We start from the raw sequence: 21,036 nt of genomic DNA on the forward strand, positions 1-21,036 counted from the left end.
TCCTATTACTCCATATAACCTCTCCCTATAACTCCTCCTATTACTCCATATAACCTCTCTCTATAACTCCTCCTATTACTCCATATAACCTCTCCCTGTAACTCCTCCTATTACTCCATATAGCCTCTCTCTATAACTCCTCCTATTACTCCATATAACCTCTCTCTATAACTCCTCCTATTACTCCATATAACCTCTCCCTATAACTCCTCCTATTACTCATATAACCTCTCTCTATAACCCCTCCTATTACTCCATATAACCTCTCTCTATAACTCCTCCTATTACTCCATATAACCTCTCCCTGTAACTCCTCCTATTACTCCATATAACCTCTCTCTATAACTCCTCCTATTACTCCATATAACCTCTCCCTATAACTCCTCCTATTACTCCATATAACCTCTCTCTATAACTCCTCTTATTTTCTATACAATTAATCCCACCTCTCTCCTTTATGATCCACACAGTCCTTCCATCTTTATTCTCTTATTCTATTTTTTTCTTATTTCTCTCCGTCTGATTATTCCCCTGCTTTGTGCTTGTTCAGTAACTAGATTTATCACTATTTTGAGTTTAATTATCACCAGTTCTTTCACCCCTTCTTTCTCATTACACTCTCTTTTTCTCCAGTAAATTCTCCCCCCCCCCCCCTCCCGTCATCCTTTCCCTATGCCTTCTCGCTCTCTCTGTCTGCACCCTCCGTGCTCTTGTCACAATGTGCAGTGACTTCTATGTGACAGGACCCCAGTGAGCCTGAGGAGGGGGCTCACCATCCAGGCATGTATTAATAAACATGCCCCAGTTAACCTGTAAATTATGCACAGAAAAGGCAACATCCAATTCCAAAAGAATAGCTCTTTTAGCACATATATATATATATATAGATTGCCATCATATTTTAATAACACTAATGGCATCTGTCGCCCTATATTTCTCTGTCTGTCCTTCTATCCATTCGTTTAGCTGCGCTCTTTCACTTCAATAGCAGAAATGTGTACACATTCATCAAATCTGGATGTTTAAGTTCAGGGAATCCAAGGGTTAAAGCTCCTAGCATGCAGGCTGGTACCCATCCTGTATAATCCCTGGGTTACCATGGAAACTAGCAGTGATGCTCAAAGCACCAGAGCCTTAAAGGGGCCCTGACAAAGTGTGGGGGGGTTGTGGAATAGTGCCTGCAACATAGAGAAATAGATAAGAATTATTCTGATTCCCCCCTCCCCACCAGAAGCTCCTGAAATGTTCACCTTTTTCTTCATTATTTGGCGTTTTTACGGGTAACAGCTATTTAACCCCTTATCGGAGACTAAAAATGGTCTGAAAGGGCGAAATGTCTATTATACATCCTCAGTAGCTGGGAGCTGTCACCATATCTGTCCCCATCCCTGTGTATCATTATCTGACTTCCTCTCTCCTTGCCTGGGAAGCCACAGCTTCTGGCTGGGGAGGCTGGTGTGGTGACACAGGGGGAGGGTGATTCAGACAGTAGGAGTAGAGCAGGGAGAAGGACTGGGAGAAGGCAGAGTGAGTCTCAGGAAGTGGGTGAAGGAGAACCTCTAGAGTGATAAGGTGTGAGGGGCAAGGGTCAGAGAGACACAGAGAAAAAAAAGGGGGGAAATAGAGTTAAGGAACAGGAAGAAAGCTACTCCCTGTTATGGCCAGTCCTGTATGTGGGGTCTCTCTAGAGGGGGTGTCTCTGGATTCTGCAGACGAGTCTGACTTACACAGAGAAGGTAACTTAATGTTAACCTCCCCATTTTTCCCTATATACCCCAAAACACTTCGTAGAAGCCCCCCTTCCCCTCCTCCCCATCTCTCCACCTCACCTGAATCATAAAGTCACCAAACTACCTGCATCTTCTAGGTACCTTTTCCACCTCCCCAATCCTACCACTGCAATTCCTAACCCGTACTCCCCCATACTCCTATATTGAAGCATTTTTCTCGTACAGTTTCTATTTTATATGTCCCACCCATCTGCCCTTATACAACCCCAGCATTTATCATTTATCCAACTCAAGTACCTGTGATCCTTCCATAATATCTTACCCCTTTTAGAGTTCAAATAACACAGTTGTGTTATATGCATTATTTGTTCATCGCCAGACCACCCTATCTAGACGGGGTCTCCATTTTTTCAATGTTTTGGGATTTATTATTTACCTCCTTCTCCAACACCGAATACGTGCTTCCATAAGGGCCAAATGCTATAACTACCATAAAAGACAGGTTAATTTTTATAAGGACTATTTATAGTCCTTGTACACTTCAAAGTTACAATCTATCCCAGGCACCCCCTAATTATAATCACAATCCCACCAAGGTCACCTTGGTCACCTTCATGATTTGTGTCTCTACACCTGTCTTTACTTCCCAAAGTAACATCTACCCTGTACAGTCCCCAGCATCTTCTACCTATGGTTAATGAAAAATCCACCCTGTACATGTTGTATCTGCTACTGTATATAGTGACTAAGCATAGAGTAATAATAATTATATATCACAAGGCTACAGCCTGTGTACTATACTGACTTACCCTAGGGGCAGGCAACCTTCGGCACTCCAGATGTTGTGGACTACACCTCTCATAATGCTCTTCCAACCGTAATGCTGGCAAAGCCTCAGCGGAGATGTAATCCACAAACTCTGGAGTGCCAAAGTATACCTAGCCTACAGTAATCAGCTACATTATAATTTGAGCTTCTGCAATTTTCAACATGCTTCTGTCTCACATAATGGACATTATCCGTCTGCTATCTACACCATATGGTAACATCGAACCTCAGCAACCTTCATACAGTAACTATCTACCCTACAACATCACACATCTACTTTACGTGGTAACACACAAACTTTACTGAAAACATCTTGCACAATTTAATTACAACTGCAATTTATGTTTGCATCATTGCTCTTCATTTGGCTGACATGATGAGTGTACAGATTTTGGCTAATTAGCCATCTAATGTTTTTATTATTGTCATAGTATCTCGATGAGTCTCAGCGGGTTTTACATGTGCTTTCAGACTCCTTGTGTGTGCCATTGCTGTTTTGAAAAGCTAAAGAACTTTCTCAGACGTACCAGATACATTTATATTTTTGGTACACTTTCATATATTTTCTAGTGGCCAATCATAGACCTTATTCTGTGTCAATAATTTCACAGGTGCTGCAAGTATATGTGCAGTGTTATTCCAAAGTTTAGCTAATTAAATCAGAAAGGCAAAATTGAAGATTTGAAATCAGCTGTTTTAGCTTTAAATTTGCCATTCAAATTTAAATTTTTAAAATTCAGAGATTAGTGAATCATTCTGTTGATGTCCATTAATGAACCAATCCTCAAGCTATGAAGGTAGTTCCAAGTATCCGTGCATGCTTTTGATATGGAATCTGATGGCGCTATATAAATAATAAAATAATAATAGTGTTTCTCTGTCTTTTTTCGTCTCTCTCTTTCGAACCTTAAGCCATGGAGCGGGTCTTTCAGACACTTGCAGACACCCCGCCTTCTTCTGACTTGGATCTAATCTTTCTTAAAGGCATCATGGAGAGTCCAATGGTGAGTACTTGACAGACACAGTCGAATTTGGCCCAAATAAAGCCAGTTAAAGGAAGAAAAATGTAGAGCATTGTAGGTTAGAAAGCATCTATAGAAGATGAATATACAGCTCTAAGCAGACTTTGAAGATGGCACAATTTCATTCATGGATGAAGCCATCTTGGAATTGAGAAACATTTTCAAACAGTTTTCTACACCCTCCTTCCTCTTCCCTCCACTCATGGCCCACCTGCTCTTCACAAGATTCAATTGTTGAAGTTGTGGAAGCTAGGCAGCAATATTAATTTGAATCCTCATCCCCTGTTATGTGTTATCATGGAAATAAAGAGTCAAATATTTTAGAAGATGGACAAAGAAGCCCCAAATGTCCAAAGGATGATAATGACAGGAATGATACATTTCATTAAGTAAACTCTTTAGAAAACAAAAACACTGAGTACCAAATTGATCTCAAAATTATCAATATGGCTTAAGCAGTTTATAAAGTATTACATAGTAAGTATTTAAAGTTCAAACTGTTGTAGGAAGTCAGCTAGCCATTGCAATGTAGCTCAAGAATAGTTCCAGGCTTAAAAAAAAAATTGCAAGGATAAAAAATCCCAAGAATTTTCACATAGTATGTTAATACATGGCAGAGCTATCTGTGGAAAGAGCAACAACACAGGAATTGACAGAAATTTAACGTGCATGTGGAATGAAAAGTGAATGTAGAGTGAAAGTGAAGGCATCTAGTGAAAGGTTAGAGAGTACAACTGGGCAATGTTGAGTGTAGTTATATGTAATTTAGTTTTGTTTACTCCCATAATGTATTGTAACCTATTAAACACTATACCCCATTGGTCACACTTTTTTTTTCTACTCATAATATGTTTCTTGTCCTCTCCTCTCTAACATTTTATGGTATTCCTGCCAAACCCTTGTACACATCATCCTCCACCTTCAACCCATCTCCCCAACGACATAACTCCTGTATCTGTTGCCCTCTGTCCAGGCTCATGAGCGAATGGAAGAGACTCGCCTGGAAGCTGTGCGAGAGAACAACCTGCAATTGGTGCAGGAGATTCTCCAGGACATGTCAGGAATGAGAGATCCAAGTGGGGCAGCAGCTGAATTGCAGCGAATCCTGCAGGAACCCCATTTCCAGGTAGTAGATCGGTAGACAGCCTTTAATGCACCTAATCTTCACTCGTTTTCAAAATCATATTTTTTTCTTTTTTTTTGTCATTTTCATCAAGTTTTTCCTTCACTTTTACTTTTCTTACCTTTATTTGCATTGCCTTTAATTTCTCACCAAAGGCCATTTTTTTTTCTTGGGATCTTCTTTTCAATTCTATTCTGTCCCTTTTTTGTCTGATTTGTTCAATTATTAAAATTGTATTCTTTCATTTGTGTTCTTAAATTTAACTTTTGTCTCCCTAACTTTTTCTCTACCCCATCCTTCTACCTCCAGTCTCTTTTACAGACTCATGATTCTGTGGCATCTAAAAACTACGAGACCCCACCACCCAGTCCACTTTTGGATCCAACTCTAAGCAACCAGCCTGTCCCACCAGATGCTGTACGCATGGTGGGAGTCAGAAAGAGTGCTGGGGAACATCTGGTAAGATGAACATCACTACAGGTACCGCTTGTCCTACTAGAACAATTGTGTTCTCATTGACATTTGTCACTCTCTTCCTTTTCCACTCCTGTAGGGTGTAACATTCCGTGTGGAAGGAGGGGAGCTGGTGATTGCTCGGATTCTACATGGTGGAGTTATAGACCAGCAAGGTCTGTTACATGTAGGGGATGTGATTCGAGAGGTGAATGGCAGGGAAGTAGGAAGTGACCCTCAAGCTCTGCAAGATATGCTACGGGAAGCCAGTGGAAGCGTGGTATTGAAGATACTTCCCAGCTACCAGGAGCAGCACCCTCTGCGGCAGGTAGCTTCTGGAAGAAGGCTGCATTTATTTTCACATAGTTATCGAACTGAGATATCCCAAGTGCTAATAAGCTTTGACATCTTAACATATTTCTCAGGCATGACCCCACTTGCCTTACCCATGGTGACTTTGCATATACTAGAGATTAGGACTTACAATTTCAAGTCTTATGCTACTAGACTGGCCTAAAAGTTACTCGCCACTGCAAGCATGGAGAGTCCATGGTACATGCATCTGGTGTGAATTGTTATTAGCCAGGGCTGAACTTTCACTTGCCAATGACTAGTGGGCATGTGGACATTTTGAGCAGTGCCATAGATAACATATCCAGTGTTTAGAAGGATTAAATACCCTAGAACGTTGTTATAGAACAATTTTGGAGGTGATCCTCTAGGGGGAACCCTGATAATCAGAGTCTTAAACCTGTCAAAGCATAGGGGAAATATAATTATATTTTTTAATGCATCATTAAATTCTTCTTCTACAGGTATTTGTAAAATGTCACTTTAGCTACGACCCTTCAAAAGACAGCCTAATCCCTTGCAAGGAAGCTGGGTTGGCCTTTCGGGCAGGAGACCTCCTCCAGATTGTGAACCAGGAAGACCCCAACTGGTGGCAAGTGAGTGACTAGTGCGAACATCCTATTCCAATCTATTTGGTCAGTATTCTCTTGACACGGACATGACATGTTTAAAGGAGCACTTCAAGCACCATAACCACTATTTTCACTTGTGCACTCAGTTCCCTTCTTTCATTAACTATTTGTTCCTTTAAATACTCCAGGCTGGAACACAATTTTTATTAATGCACTGTATAGATAATACAGTATAAAAAAAATATGTAAAAACAACCAATCCAAAATAATAATACGTGCACAGGATAGTCACTCTAAGGTTTCTTTTGTTTTCTCCTAATCCACATATCAACAAATGGTTTCTATGGCAAGAAATTGCTTGGTCAATCAAGATCTTTTGTCAGGCCTCCCAACAGTTTCACTTTCAACGGGACAGTCCTGATTTCTGAATCCTGTCCTGCCATCCTTCTTTAGCTCCCTGGTGTCCCACATCTGGGGACACCAGGAAACAAGCACCAGAAAACCATGCAGCACAGTGCAAGTGCATTATTAGACGTGCTCGCACAGTACGTTGAGCTTCTTGATGACCTGTACACAAATGTTATTAGAGCAGGTTAGGAGGAGGGACAGGAAGGGAATACAGTAACAAGCACAAAGGAAGTATTTTAGAATGGAGGAGGTTGGACAAAGCGTAAAAAGGGGTAAACTATGGAAAGTTGCAAAGCATTTAATTTTTTTGGTTTTGCAAAAATCTATACAAAGTTGGACATGCAAAATACACTAATTATTGAGGCCGAAAGATATAAAATGCATAAATGGTGTATTGGTGCCTGTCCTCTTAAGTTATTCTTCCCAGTTTTGGCATGAGCGATGAATTTATTAAAATTCCCCTTGTACACCACCGTCTGTGATTTTAGACAACTGTGAGTGTTTTGTCCCACAGTTCTATTAATGTAATTGACATTTTTACTCAGTCATCTGACTTGTCTCTTTTAACTTGCTCACTCAGTTCCCTTCATTGAGGGAGATTTATCAAGGCAAAGCATGTGTTCGTCTGAGTGCAAAGTGTTAAAGGGAAACTATAGGCTAGGAATACAAAATTGTATTATTAGCCCAGGCATAGGCAACCTTCGGCACTCCAGATGTTTTGGACTGCACCTCCCATGATGCTTTGCCAGCATTATGGGTGTAAGAGCATTATGGGGGATGTAGTCCACAACATCTGGGGTGCCGAAGGTTGCCTATCCCTGTCCTAGCCTATAGTGCACCCTTGCTTGCGCCTTTTGTCACTTACCTAAATCCAGCTCCAAAGTCCTTTAGCGCTGGGTTGGGCTCTGCCTTTGCTCCTCCTCCCCCGACATCGGGGACCTAATGCGCATTGCCGGCATTAATGCTATTAATGCTTTCCTAAGGGGTTTTAGCGGACGTTGTCAGTCAGTTAGGAGACAAAAAGTCTGGTAGTCAGCCACTAGAGGTGGAGTTAACCCTGCAAGGTCATTATTGCAGTCTCTCAATAACTGCAATAATTACAATTGCATGGTTAAGCTGACAGGGACACTGCACCCAGACCACTTACATGAGCTGAAGTGGTCTGGGTGCCTATAGTGTCTCTTTAAATCAGGCTTCCCCAAACTACGGCCCTCCAGATGTTTCTGAACTACAACTCCCATGATTCTATGAATGAAATAGATAGGCTGAGAATCATGTGAGTTGTAGTTCAGCAACAACTGGAGGACCGGAGTTTGGGGAAGGCTGCTTTAAATGCTTTGAGATATTATATTGGCTTCTGTTTAGAACTTTGCCCCAAAGTTGCACCGTTTTTTGCTTTGATAAGTCTCCCAACTTTGTTTTCATCTTGTACTTTAAGTCTTGATTCCTTTTAATTCTCCTCATTCTCTTAAACCTGTTTCCCCCATGTTCACACTCTATATCCTGCCCTTGCAAACTTTCTTGGCTCTTCTACCACGCACATTGCTATCTCTTCTTCTTTGCATTCTTGGACTTCCCTCCGTCACCTGTTTTTCTGTTTAATCCACATAGGCCTGTCTGGTAAAGGGTGGCAGTGCTGGGTTGATACCTAGCCAGTTGCTAGAAGAGAAGAGGAAAGCATTCGTAAAACGGGACGGAGAACTAACCCCAAACTCCAGTCAGTAACATTTAACCCTTGACCTTTGCTGCAAACACTGTGCATTGATTAAAAACCTGCTAAAACTTGTAGAGCAAAATTAAGTACATTCTTTCGACACATACCTTTTTACTCTAATCTAATGCGCACCTCAATTTTTGAAACCTGGAAGCTGAAAAATGTTTTTGCTGGCGAATGTAATATGCATTTATACAAGATACTACTTTACAACATTGTGCTACAATGAAAATGTTTACTGCCATACCTCATACATTGATGGTATGTCAATTTTATTGTTGCATGTTAAGCCTATTTTTTCTTAAGCCCTCTTTCAGGAACAAAATTCGCCTGTGTGAATTCGTCAGTTTTAATTCGCCTGTGTGAATTCGCCGGACTGGAATTCGCCTGTGTAAATTCGCCAGTTTTAATTCGCCTGTGTGAATTCGCCGGAATGGAATTCGCCTGTGTGAATTCGCCAGTTTTAATTCGCCTGTGTGAATTCGCCGGAATGGAATTCGCCTGTGTAAATTCGCCAGTTTTAATTCGCCTGTGTGAATTCGCCCGAATGGAATTCGCCTGTGTGAATTTGCCAGTTTTAATTTAATCTAATGTGTATTCCAATTTTTTGAAACTTTATTTTCCAAAAAAGGTGCGCATTAGATCCGAGTAAATACGGTACTTTAAGTGTACCTGACAACTGGGAAAAAAATACATGAATAAACCATGTTTTAATGGGAATTCTCGGCCTTTAAGAGACAAAGATTATTTTAAAGTAGGCATCTTAATCACCAACTGTGTCCATTTTATTCTCCAATACAACATGTCGATGATAGAAAATGAAAAGCTAATCAACACTGACAGAGGCATGCTGGGAAATATTATTTTCTTAGCATTTAACAGGCAAAAACGTACAAACACGGCCGTCTTTAAAGCCGGGCAAATGGGGCAGCTACCCCGGGCCCACTTACTCCTGGGGGGCCCAAAGCAGCTACCCCGTGGGCCCCGCTGTACACCAATTTTTTTTTATTTGCCCCATGGGCCCGCCGGTGCTGCGGCTGCACCGGGAGCCCACACACTAAGAGGGTTCGGTCGGGCGCTGTGGCCCTTTAACAGCGTGACCGTGCCCCCTTGTTTTACTGAAGCAGGCTGGGAGGAAGTGACTGCCGTGAGTCACTTCCTCCCAGATAGAATTAAGCCGCGTGGGAGGAGGAGGCCGTCAGGAGGGAGCATTGGTGATTTCTCCCTTTTTATATTTTTGTGGCACTTTTTAGAACAAAACACACTGACAAATCTCCCCCAAAAATATTTGGATATAAAAAAAAAAAATATTACTAAGACTTTTAATGCTTTTGCTGATTCAAATTCTGTGTAAAGTAAAAGATTGGGCACTGATTTGAATTAGTTTATTTAATTTGCCCACACAGACACAGCTCTGCGCTATTCAAAAGTAGTTCTGTGGCACTTGTTTTGGTGAACGCTACTAAATTCTGCCAAGTTCATTGAGGCACTGAGCCCAATAGGAACATGTAATACACATAGCATTTCAACAAAGATGTATACAAATAACCTATGTACTATCCTTTCAAATGCACCAGCAAACATATGGATTTAAAAATACCCTTAACTGAGGATCACCTGTCTCTTCAAAGGACCTATATCCCATACCTCCCAAGTGTCCCAAGTTAGGAGGACAGTCCCTATTTGGGCCCAAATCCCTCTGTCACTCTTTTCTATTCTAATGTGCTTCTTATGCACAATTGCGTCCTGCCATCTTTGTTGTAGCGTTTGGAATTTTGGTAAAGGTTGGTTAAAATGATAATTAACTCTTTTCTACTCGTTTACACATTTACACAGAAAGAAAAACAGAACTCTGTCAAAGAGGACATATTTATATATATATCCAAACTGCAATTGTGCTTTGTGTAACATCTTATTGATGTAAATGAATGTACTTCTTTAGGTGCTCTGTGTGGAAGTATTGGTGGAAAGAAAAAGAAAAGAATTATGTATGTCACCACTAAAAATGCAGGTAAATTAAGACATATGAATTAATATGAACATCGATATATACAATTAAAGGGGCAGTAATAGGTATAGACAATTATGCAATAAACATCTACATATAATAATTATTTTTGTGGACACGTAGACCACAAATTGATTCCTATTTGGTCCATGAAGATACTATGAAGTCACACTTATTAAGTGTCAGCAGTTTCTATTAAAGTTTACATATATAATATCCAGTCTATGTTAAAGAGACATTACAGGCACCCAGACCACTACAGCTCATTGAAGTGGTCTGGGTGCAGTGTCCCTATTGCACTTAGTGCTGCAATGTTTGCATTGCAGCACAAAATCTGCCTCCAGTTGCTGTCGGCATGAGGACATCCAGCGTCAGATTTGTCCCCATAGGAAAGCATTGATTCATTGCTTTCCTATGGGGAGGTCAAAAGCGCGTGCAGCATTTGCCGACCATGCGCACCAGCGCCAGCTCGTTGTGGGATGTTGGAGAAGGCAGAGCCGAGACCCAGCGCAGAGGGACATCGGCTCGAGGATCAGGTAAGTAAATAAAGGGTTTTTAACCCCCTATCCATGAACTGGGGGATGGCTGCAAGTGAGGGGAGAGACAGAGGGAGCTATAGTTCCTGGCACTTATAGTATCCCTTTAAAGGTGCACTCCAGATCTCTAAAGCACTTTGTGTGAACTATTTTTTCTTTTTACAAAAGCACAGATTTCAATAGAAATCAGCACTTTTATAAGTTCACATTTTTCATCCCTCTGGCTGTCAATCAGACAACCGCTCATTTTACTTCCTGGTTTGTTTAGCTCAGTGGCTCTAAACTCAAGAGCACCTGCCTTGCAAAGACTTCTCATTGAGCTGCATTGGGAAGCCTGTGATTGGACAGTCACAGAAACTCTAGCCTTGGTTAGAGGGGGAGGGCTTGCAAAGGCTGCAGACAAATAATATGCAGCTTTTGCAAGATATTTTTAGATATATCCCCAATGAAAACAATGCATATTTGAATGTTTTCATTGTTTTTTTTGGGTTTTTTTTTTTATGATTTGGGCAGTGGAGTGTCTTTTTAATGACAGAACATCACTGATGTTAAACATTCAGTGTGCACTTTATTAGGTACATCTTACTAATACAACAAATACAGAGATGTTTAAATCGACAGACATTTCGGTATATGTAAAGGCTGCAATTGATAGAGCTATGTTTTCAATCCATATTACATTGTCACTATGTAATACTTAGCAGGACAAGTCTTTGCCCCCAGAGTAACCTAAATTCTTCTAGCGGGGATTCAACAACATTCTTTAGAGATTCTGGGTACATACTGACATAACATCACAAAGTTGCTTAAGATTATTATTATTATTTGTCTGTACAATCAGTCAGAGTTACCGAAATCTAATTTCTTTCTCATTTTTATATTTGATTTGAAGTAGTGGACTACTTGACCATATCTGCATGCTTCATGTAGTGAGATGCTGCCACATGATTGGCTAGTTAGATATTTGAGGTAGCAATAGTGAATTGGGGTACCCAGCAAAATGGCCGCTGAGTGTAAATTAAGATTTGTTTTCTTAATAGTTTCGTAGAATGCAGATTTTGAGTAGTTGCAGTCAGGAGTTTTAAAGGGTAGTACATTGCTGACTGCAATTTACAAGCTCCAATGAGTAGTGCTCAATTTCTTTTACAATCAAACAGCTGAGAATATTTAACCATAACTAGCTGAAGCAAGGCCATGTCATGCTTGTTATTTATATATCACAGAGTTTGACCGCCATGAGCTTCTGATATACGAAGAGGTCGCAAAAATGCCCCCCTTTCGCAGGAAGACTCTGATCCTGATTGGTGCACAGGGAGTGGGGAGACGAAGCTTGAAGAACAAACTGCTGACCCACGATTCAGCTAGATATGGCACCACAACTCCATGTGAGTTTAATTGAACCACAAATATATTTGAACTGTGCTCCTAGGGCCTAGGCCTTTCTTCCCCAACACATTTTGGTTTGGTGACCTAGACATGTAAGTATGAGAAGTTTATTACTACCATGGGACGGGCATCACAGATACTGAAATTAAATCTTCTCATTTTGACAAAGAGAAGCCTCTTGGTTAAATTGTTCTCTTGTTGACTCTTTTTACCTTTCAAACTCCTCACAGATACCTCTCGGAAAAGGAAGGAAGGTGAATGGGATGGACAGTCATACTCCTTTGTGTCACGGGCAGAGATGGAGCAGGACATCAAGGCTGGCCGCTATTTGGAGCATGGCGAGTACGAGGGCAACCTGTATGGTACTAAGATCAGCTCCATCCAGGAAGTGGTGGCTTCAGGGAAAATGTGTGTGCTGGATGTCAACCCCCAGGTTAGAGAAAACTCAAAAATACCATGAAATAGACATTTTTGTTCCGCTGATCCTATATATGAAGTGCTTCTTAAATCTTAAAAGATAGATATAGGTAGAGGAAGGGGACAAGAACAAATAAACAGAAATAGAAAGGACAGATATAGGTTAGGATGAGAGGACAATAAATAAAGGTAGACAGAGGGGCAGGAGGGCAGGAGTGCAGGCGCAGAGAGCTAGGGGGATGCATGTAGGTAGTTGGAGGTAGAGGGAAGCCATACAGGCAAATAGGGGTAGAAGTAAATAAAATATCAGATACTGTGATGGAGTGAAACAAATCTGGGTAAATAGCTTGGTTATATGCAAATACAACATACTATATAATATACATATAACAGTTTGGTCTAAATATTGCAGTTTGTTTTTTTATTTACCTTTTAAATGGAATTAAAAAATCCCAATAAGAGTTAAACAGATCCAAAGCAGGAAAGTATATATGCTCTGTATAATGGAGCTGAAAAGTTCTCTGAAGGCGTCCAGATCTGAAAATACCATAGGTGGTAAAAAGCATTCACCGGGGACAAAGTCTTCATTGAAGTATCACATTTAAGATAAGAACATATTTTAATCCATCACAAGAATGTAGCTGTTACTAATGTAATTTTTTTTTATCGACAATTCAATGCCGTATATATTTCAATTTAAATAATTTCATGCCAAGTTCATAATATCTGCCTCACAAAATGGCACATCCATGGCATTTCATGCTAATTATTCTCATTTGCCTATGATTTTGCCCTTTTAATTCATGAAAATGCGCCGGCGTGCCTGATTAATTTATAGAAACAAATTTGTCGGCACCGAGCAATCGTTGAGAGACGTGTGCACAAAATTTGATGTGTCTCTATTAAATAATGTTAAAAAGATGTCTGCACATTTGCTACCCTTGTTGGATGCCGTTTAGTTTTGTCTTCCATCTTGGCATGCATGCTTGCTGGGATGCTTAATGTTGCAGTCACGAGCATGACTGGCACTGCCCCATACTGTCTAAGCATATTTTCTAAGCTTCACACATGTCCGTGTCGGCAGGTATGCATGTAAATTACGTTAATTTAATTAATACTATTGTGCCGACAGTTTTATTGATTTTAAGGTGGTAAGTAACACCCCTGCCTTTTATTACACAAACACATCAACGACAAAGGTAAAATCATTCTAAAATGGAAAGGTAAAAAATGTCAGGGTTCTTTATATGGGCACATAACTGTATAATGCTGATAAAATAAACTATACTTTAATGTATTTATATCAAAATGCGTTATTTTACGACTTCATTGAAAACAAGAGAAATCTGAGCATGTCCTTCCTGATAAAAATATTTTATTAATAATAATTAGTGACAGCAGGGTTGTATAGATTGTCCATGAGGTTGGAATGAGAGGGAGTGGTGACAAGGAATTGAGCTATGTGTGTGGTCCAAGGGTCCACAAGACTTCTTAAATAATGATGAAGTTGTGTATCTGGTAAACACAGATTTGTAAGAATGATACAAAAGAATATGCCTACTATTATATAGCACACTAGAAACCCCCCCCCCCCCCCCAAAAAAAAAATTGTACCTCACACACACTATACAGAATACGTGCACAAGACGTGTATATAACCCCAAGGGTAGTATACACTAGTAGAGGGTGGTACAGAACAATACAACCTGGATATGGCTGATAATGAACGTGTAATCTACAAAATGACAAAATACAAAATATGGTGAAGTATGAGAATAGGATAAGTAGCGCACGTGGTAGAGAACTTACAAAAGAGAAGTTATGTTCACACCTGTCACCCTTTCAGGGGTACTGTCCAAACCAGAGACCAGATGTATGGATTGGGACTGGATAGCAGTGGACACAGATGGTAATCCCACAAGATGTATAAAAGGAGAATATACACGATAATATGATTTCTTCTTAGACTCATAGATGAAAGAAAAAGAAGAATAGTGCAGATTGCAAAGATAACAAAATGTATTCAAACAGATTGCACTTACAATAGATCCGTAGTAAAACAGCATATCTCCACAATAAAATGATGACCAGGACTCCAGCTGGAAATGGAAAGAAATCCCAGGGTAGATATGCAGAAAAATAATAAAATGAAATAAAATCAAGGTATCCATACCTTGGACTTTTTATATTATTTACTATTCCAGTTCTATGTTATTATAGTCCACTTTTGATTTTATTTCATTTTTATTATATTTTTGTTTTGCTCTCCAACCACCATATATGTTTTATTTTTATTTTCCCACAGGCAGTGAAGGTCCTGAGGACAGCAGAGTTTGTACCTTACGTTGTATTTATCGGAGCCCCTGACTTTGATACTCTGAAATCCAACAATCAGTCCGCTGTGGAGGCTGGTATGACTAGCAAACAGCTGTCAGTGAGTATGGAAATGTGTGATCAGTTTCTTTTCATTCTGTTTCTTTTATTGCCCTCATCTGTACACCCCTCTTTTTTTTCTCATTTGCCAACCTAGAACTCATTGGTTCTTAACCTTGTATGGGACCCAAACTATGTTCATGCCATTAACGGGCTGATAGAAACATAGAAACATAGAAACATAGAAACATAGAAACATAGAATGTGACGGCAGATAAGAACCATTCGGCCCATCTAGTCTGCCCAGTTTTCTAAATACTTTCATTAGTCCCTGGCCTTATCTTATAGTTAGGATAGCCTTATGCCTATCCCACGCATGCTTAAACTCCTTTACTGTGTTAACCTCTACCACTTCAGCTGTATCTAGTGATCTGAACTCCTAAGGATTGTCAAGGAGAGTGAGTGTCTACAGCAGGCTTATTGCCATTACTTTGACCTCAGTTTTTTCAACTCGGATCTGGATCGGAGATTCCAAGAGCCTCTGGTTGCCTTAGAGAAGCTGCGTTTTGAGCCTCAGTGAGTTCCAGTCAGCTGGGTCTATTAGTGTACCCGAGTCATTAAACAGAATTAGCAAAATACCTTAATTAAACTCTTCCCAGGATCGGTAGGTTCTCAGTTTCACTGGGGAAGACAGTGTCACTAAAGAAAAAGACTCACTGTGGGCCATTGCCAGCAACCTGATACTTTTAATGTGTCTTCTCTGACCATTAAGAGCCCACTGAAACAGCATGGAGAGACATATTTGGCCACTTGCCAGAGATTAAGAACCACTGCTCTGACATCTCTGTTCTGTTGAGTCCTTCCAATCTCTCTCTTTCTCTCTCTCTCTGCCTGTTGTTCAACAGCTATTCATTCACCGCCACCATTTTAACTCATATCCACTTTATCTTTTTTATGAATAGTTTTTCTGACAGCTCTCATGAACTCTACCATTTGTCTTTAATCCTTAAAGTTTTCTATTATTTTTTTTATACTCTTATCTCCTCCACTATTATCCACTTATTCCCACCCTCCCTCTAACCAATCTCACTTTCCGTATTCCATTTCTTCATTCTACCCCTACAGGATTCCGAACTCCTAAGGATTGTCGAGGAGAGTGAGCGTCTACATCAGGCTTATGGCCATTACTTTGACCTCAGTTTGGTCAACTCGGATCTGGACCAGAGTTTCCAAGACCTTCTGGTTGCCTTGGAGAAGCTGCGTTCTGAGCCTCAGTGGGTTCCAGTCAGCTGGGTCTATTAGTGTACCCAAGTCATTCCAACCTTCATACCTCTCCAGAGCCATAGTATGCATATTAATTATGGCCTCTGCATTTAGCAGCTGGGTCATGCTCATTTAAATGGTTGCATTTCTTTTCATGCCCTTTATGATTATCCTCATCCCTATATACCTTTCAGATTACACCCTTCTTGAATCCTTTGATTGTTTTTTTTTTTTTTAATTATTATTATTTTTTGATTGTTTTATGATCTGTCTCACTTGTTCCCCTCGTATGTTTTATGAATACGTAAATTTACCCTTCTGTTTCTCTTAAACACCAAAATAGCATAACACAGGGAGAGGTCATTCTTAAAATGTCTTCCCACTCCCAGCACTTAACGACATTAACACACCATCACACATACAATAAAATGAGCACTTAAACGTTGAATTTTGGCTTCTACACACAAAAACATTAATAGTAGGTAAACCTAAAAATCCTTTTCTTATTTTGTGCATACTGGACCTTGTTAATTATTTTATTGACTGTTAAAAATCTAAAAAGCTCCAAAGCTGCCATAATATATATATAATATATATATAATTCATTCATCTTACAGGAAGTTTTCAGGTTGTGTTCCTCTTGTTAATAACTATAATAATGGAAGCACTTTGTTGTCATGATCCATTGCCAAATTGCTCTCAAGGCAGGCATAGCTGATATTGTGTACATATTATTCCACTATAAAAGAGGTTCCCAACGTAGTTCTCAAGTCACGTGATCCAGATTTTGTCAGTATCATCAAAGCTGGATAGATATTGGCTGGTGGTGCAACAACAAACAAATTGCCCTAATGAGATAGAACCAGCTCTCTATTCTTGAGTCCCGGGGAGGAATTGTCCTTTGCTAGTCTTGCAAGTCTTCCCCAGTATCATCCTTGGGCCTAAATCCCAGACTGCAGTTTTTACTCAAGGACCGAGTTTATGTGTGGTAACCGATTTTATTTTGTCAATTTGTGCAGGACTTATTTAACATGCAGGTCCATTAACGAGATCTATGAACACAAAACTACCATAAAGCCTGACACGTTATTGAGGATGAATCATGGTTTGCCAATTCTACTGATCCTGCACTCCAAGCCCCACCATTTATAGAAACTAGTACCATGGGGTTCTCAAATCCACTAACTACAATACTGCACAATCTGGCACCAGTAATAAAGAAACACACAGTCTCCAATATACTTGCCGTAGGTCCCTAGCTACCTCTTACCAGTAACTATGAAGCTGGGGGCTCCAAAACTTCTGGTCATCAAATTTTAGAACAACTGTTCTTACCCCCAACCAAGTGTTTCAATATAAAATTAGTCAGCCAATCACAATGGAGGGGGATGGGAAATGAGGAGGCAAAGTACCATATTATTACCCCTTTCTTTAGAAGGCCCTCATTTTTTGACCTTCCAATCATAAACCTCGTTAATGCCTCTACCTGCTATTTAGCTACTCACCATCTGCTCACAGTGGAGTTAGAGGGTCAATCATTGGTCCTTAGTCTAGATAAGGCAATACAAGAGGTAACAACCCAACCCAACCACAAATCTGATGTTTTATAAGTTATTACAGGTAGTGCATTGACCAACTGAGCTATCTCACCAGCCTGGGTCTCAAATGAAAATTGTCAGCATGTTGATGTTGATGTATAACGTTTGATTTTAGTCTTTCCTCAAGAGACTCAGTCGATGTTATAGGTAATTAATATAGTGACCAAAGCATGTCATCACTACTACAATAACATAAGGCTCTTCCTGTACTCTATAATAACAGCCTGACAACTTTTTGTGCTGCCATTTTTTAAACATCATAATATTTAAAGGAATCGTAATGTATTGCTATGCTTATATTAATGTTTTTACTTTTGTATTAACACAGAAGTACTTATTATGTTTAATATGTTACGTAAGTTCAATAATTCACTATTTTTATGAATGGCAGTGTTCTCTACCCCTAATTTGACGTATTGGTCTCTCCAGTTATCTTGGCGCTGTGGGAGGGGCCTATCTGTTTACTAGTTACTTTGTAGAAAAAGCTGACTGTGGACCCTTTCATGGCCAGATAGGTAATCCAGGCAGGGCTGTACTGCAGTATGTGTTTCACTCTTAAGTTGAAAGGTGTTGCATAACAGTAAATATTGGACTTTTCAAAGGATCTGTTTTTACTATATTGTTTACTAATATCTATACTCGCCACCTTTATTAGTATAACTTTTTTTTTTAAAATTTAAGATTAGTTAAAGGCACATTTTCTGATTAAAAATCTGTTTATTATTATTATTGTATTCTTCAAATTGAGGTATCGTTGTGCATAATTGAGCCGCTTAGATTTACCCCCAGGTTCCGTACGGAGACCAATGTTGGATCTCCGAGGCATAGCTCGTCTGGGTGGAGAAAGTGGCATTTAGCTCATTTGATGCCATTCCCCATTTTGCCCAAACATTCCCCTCCTAGCTTTCCAGACAACTGTTTCCCAAACAAGTCCTCAATCAAGACCCATCAGCCATCCAGGTGTTGACAGTATCTCCATTAGAATAAAGCAGGGAAATACATAAATCCTGGATTATTGGTGGGCCATGAGGACTGGTTTGGGAACCACTGCTCTAGTCAAAGGAAATGTTTGATCTGATCATGTTAAAACACAGCACAATCAACTTTTGTATAGCTTTTGCACGATTAAAGCTTTTTCCGACAGACTCTTAATCAGATGTTTGTCCACAAAAATACATGATGGACCTGGCTGGTAGACATGTATCAGTTTAACCTACATTAATCAATCCATGGCAAAAGGTTTAACAAATTCCTTTCAATATGACAGTCATCTCTGCAAATCTGGTCATCAGTCAAGAAAGGGTCCATAATAGCTTTGGTAAAGTGAAACCGTTTGGTCCCTTCACAATGTTTGCTGTATAGTGTCTTCCAGAACATTTTTTTGGGATCTTATTAGAGAATCCAATTCTGAAGGTTAAATGTGTGTGTTAAATAATTCTGTAACCATGGGAATTCCACAGCATAACACTGCCAAATATATAGGAGAAATGTATATACATATATTCTCACCATGTAATTAGTGTGTTCTCCTTGTGTATGTAGAATGTATTGTGCTGTAAATTTTGCACTTCAATAAAGAGAAATCTATATTATAAAAATTGTTCATTGTATGAAAAAAATTCTTTAACCTGCTATATCTAAATCACAAAAGTTTCAAGCATGTCAAGAAAAAACAGGTACTCATGGCACATACAATATATACAAAATATATACTTATTGCATAATTATTACAATTTTCAGTAAACATATGTAGTTCATAAACAAATAGTAGATATACCCTCAATGAAAATATGCATGTGTTTATGTATTTTTCATTAAGGGTACATCTAAAAACAGCTTGTCTCCAGCCTTGGCAAGCCCTCCCCTACTAATCCCGCCCAAACTTTCTTTAGCTGTCCAATCACTGTCCAATTGGCTGCATCTGAGTTTAATTCCACTGAGCTAAACAACCAGGAAGTAATCAAAGACTTCACAATGCAGCTTTCTTATGTAGCTGTGTGACAGAGAGGGGGTGTAACAAGTTTAATTTACAAAAGTGTCAATTTCAATTGAAATCTTCACTATTTGTAAAATGAGAAAGAGAGAACACACTCCTCACACATAACGCACTTCAGCAAGTTAAAGTGCTTATGGGGGGTGGAGTGTCCCTGCAGCATACAATATTACGATACATTATTTTACCAGCTAAAGGTCTAGTATCTTAAATTATAAAAATCTAAGGAATTTATGTAATTTCAAGGTTGTTTAATAACTGTCTGCAAACCTGTGGTCTTGGGGTGACTGTGGCAAGGTGAAGGGGTGAGTGTGGCAAGGTGAAGGGGTGAGTGTGGCAGGGTATGGTGGGTGAGTGTGACAGGGTGTGTGTCAGTGTGAGGATGCATTTATGAAGAGCAGTGAAAGGAGATCTTTTGATCTGTCAGCTGGCTTGTATGGGGGGGCTCCAGGCTCGGGTTCAGACAGGGGAGATCCAAGCAGGGCTCCAGGTCTTAAACAGGGGCCACCTAACGTGTAATCCAGCTCTGAATGCTCCTACAGCTTCCCCATAGTTTTGCTACAGCACACACACCTAGTCACTCATAAACATATATCTACAGCTCAGGGGGGAGAAGGGGAAGTAAGAGATTGTTTCTCTATTTTTTTTGTGACTAATAGCTATGTGTTTGAGTAAAATGAGCATTTTTGTTTTATTCTATAAACTACTGACAACATTTCTCCCAGATTTCAAATACAAATGTTGTAATGTTTAACCATTTATTGGCAGACAATGACAACTGGTCAAAATATCAAAAAAGATGCAATGTTTTCAGACCTTGAATCATGGGGGGAAAAAAAAGTTCGTAATCATTTTTAAACAACACAATACTTCAGAAATGAATATTTGGTGGAACAACCCTGATTTTAAATCTCAGCTTTTATGTGTCTTGGTATGCTCTCCACCAGTCTTTCACATTCATAACTTTATGCCACTGGCATGGAGCATTGTCTTGCTGGAAAAAGCAGTCCTCGGAGTTGGGGAACATTGATTCCAGTCTTGCTAAAGCACTCCCAGATCACCACAATCCAGCACCAAAATGCCAGACACAGTAGCTTGTAGGATTTCTCCAGGTCTTCATCTAACCATTAGACGAGCATGTGTTGGGCAAATCTGAAAATTGGACTCATCAGAGAAGATGACCTTACTCCAGTCCACTATACGATCCAGTCCTTATGGCGTTTTGCAAACTTCAGCCTGGTTTTTGCTTCTCATTGAGGGA

The 21,036-nt window shown here is 39.7% G+C and overlaps 1 protein-coding gene across 3 annotated transcripts in view; it reads left to right on the plus strand.

The window, feature by feature from the left end:
* The window catches only part of MPP2 (MAGUK p55 scaffold protein 2), a 34,865-nt gene extending 18,088 nt beyond the window's left edge, over positions 1-16,777 (plus strand). Inside the window, exons 1-12 of one of the 3 annotated variants that reach the window (XM_063459277.1) lie at positions 1,216-1,280; positions 3,471-3,562; positions 4,554-4,706; positions 5,013-5,162; positions 5,257-5,484; positions 5,972-6,103; positions 8,099-8,204; positions 10,144-10,212; positions 11,969-12,130; positions 12,362-12,564; positions 14,854-14,982; positions 16,047-16,777. In XM_063459277.1, coding sequence (XP_063315347.1) covers positions 3,473-3,562; positions 4,554-4,706; positions 5,013-5,162; positions 5,257-5,484; positions 5,972-6,103; positions 8,099-8,204; positions 10,144-10,212; positions 11,969-12,130; positions 12,362-12,564; positions 14,854-14,982; positions 16,047-16,223 — 1,599 coding nt within the window. In that variant the 5' untranslated portion in view covers positions 1,216-1,280; positions 3,471-3,472 and the 3' untranslated portion in view covers positions 16,224-16,777. Of the gene's footprint in view, positions 1-1,215; positions 1,281-1,485; positions 1,737-3,470; positions 3,563-4,553; positions 4,707-5,012; positions 5,163-5,256; positions 5,485-5,971; positions 6,104-8,098; positions 8,205-10,143; positions 10,213-11,968; positions 12,131-12,361; positions 12,565-14,853; positions 14,983-16,046 lie in introns of those variants that run through there. The other 2 variants (XM_063459275.1, XM_063459276.1) reach the window with 2 other exon arrangements.
* The last annotated feature ends 4,259 nt before the right edge of the window (positions 16,778-21,036 follow it).

Source organism: Pelobates fuscus, chromosome 6, assembly GCF_036172605.1.
Source record: "Pelobates fuscus isolate aPelFus1 chromosome 6, aPelFus1.pri, whole genome shotgun sequence".
Taxonomy (NCBI): Eukaryota; Metazoa; Chordata; class Amphibia; order Anura; family Pelobatidae; genus Pelobates; species Pelobates fuscus.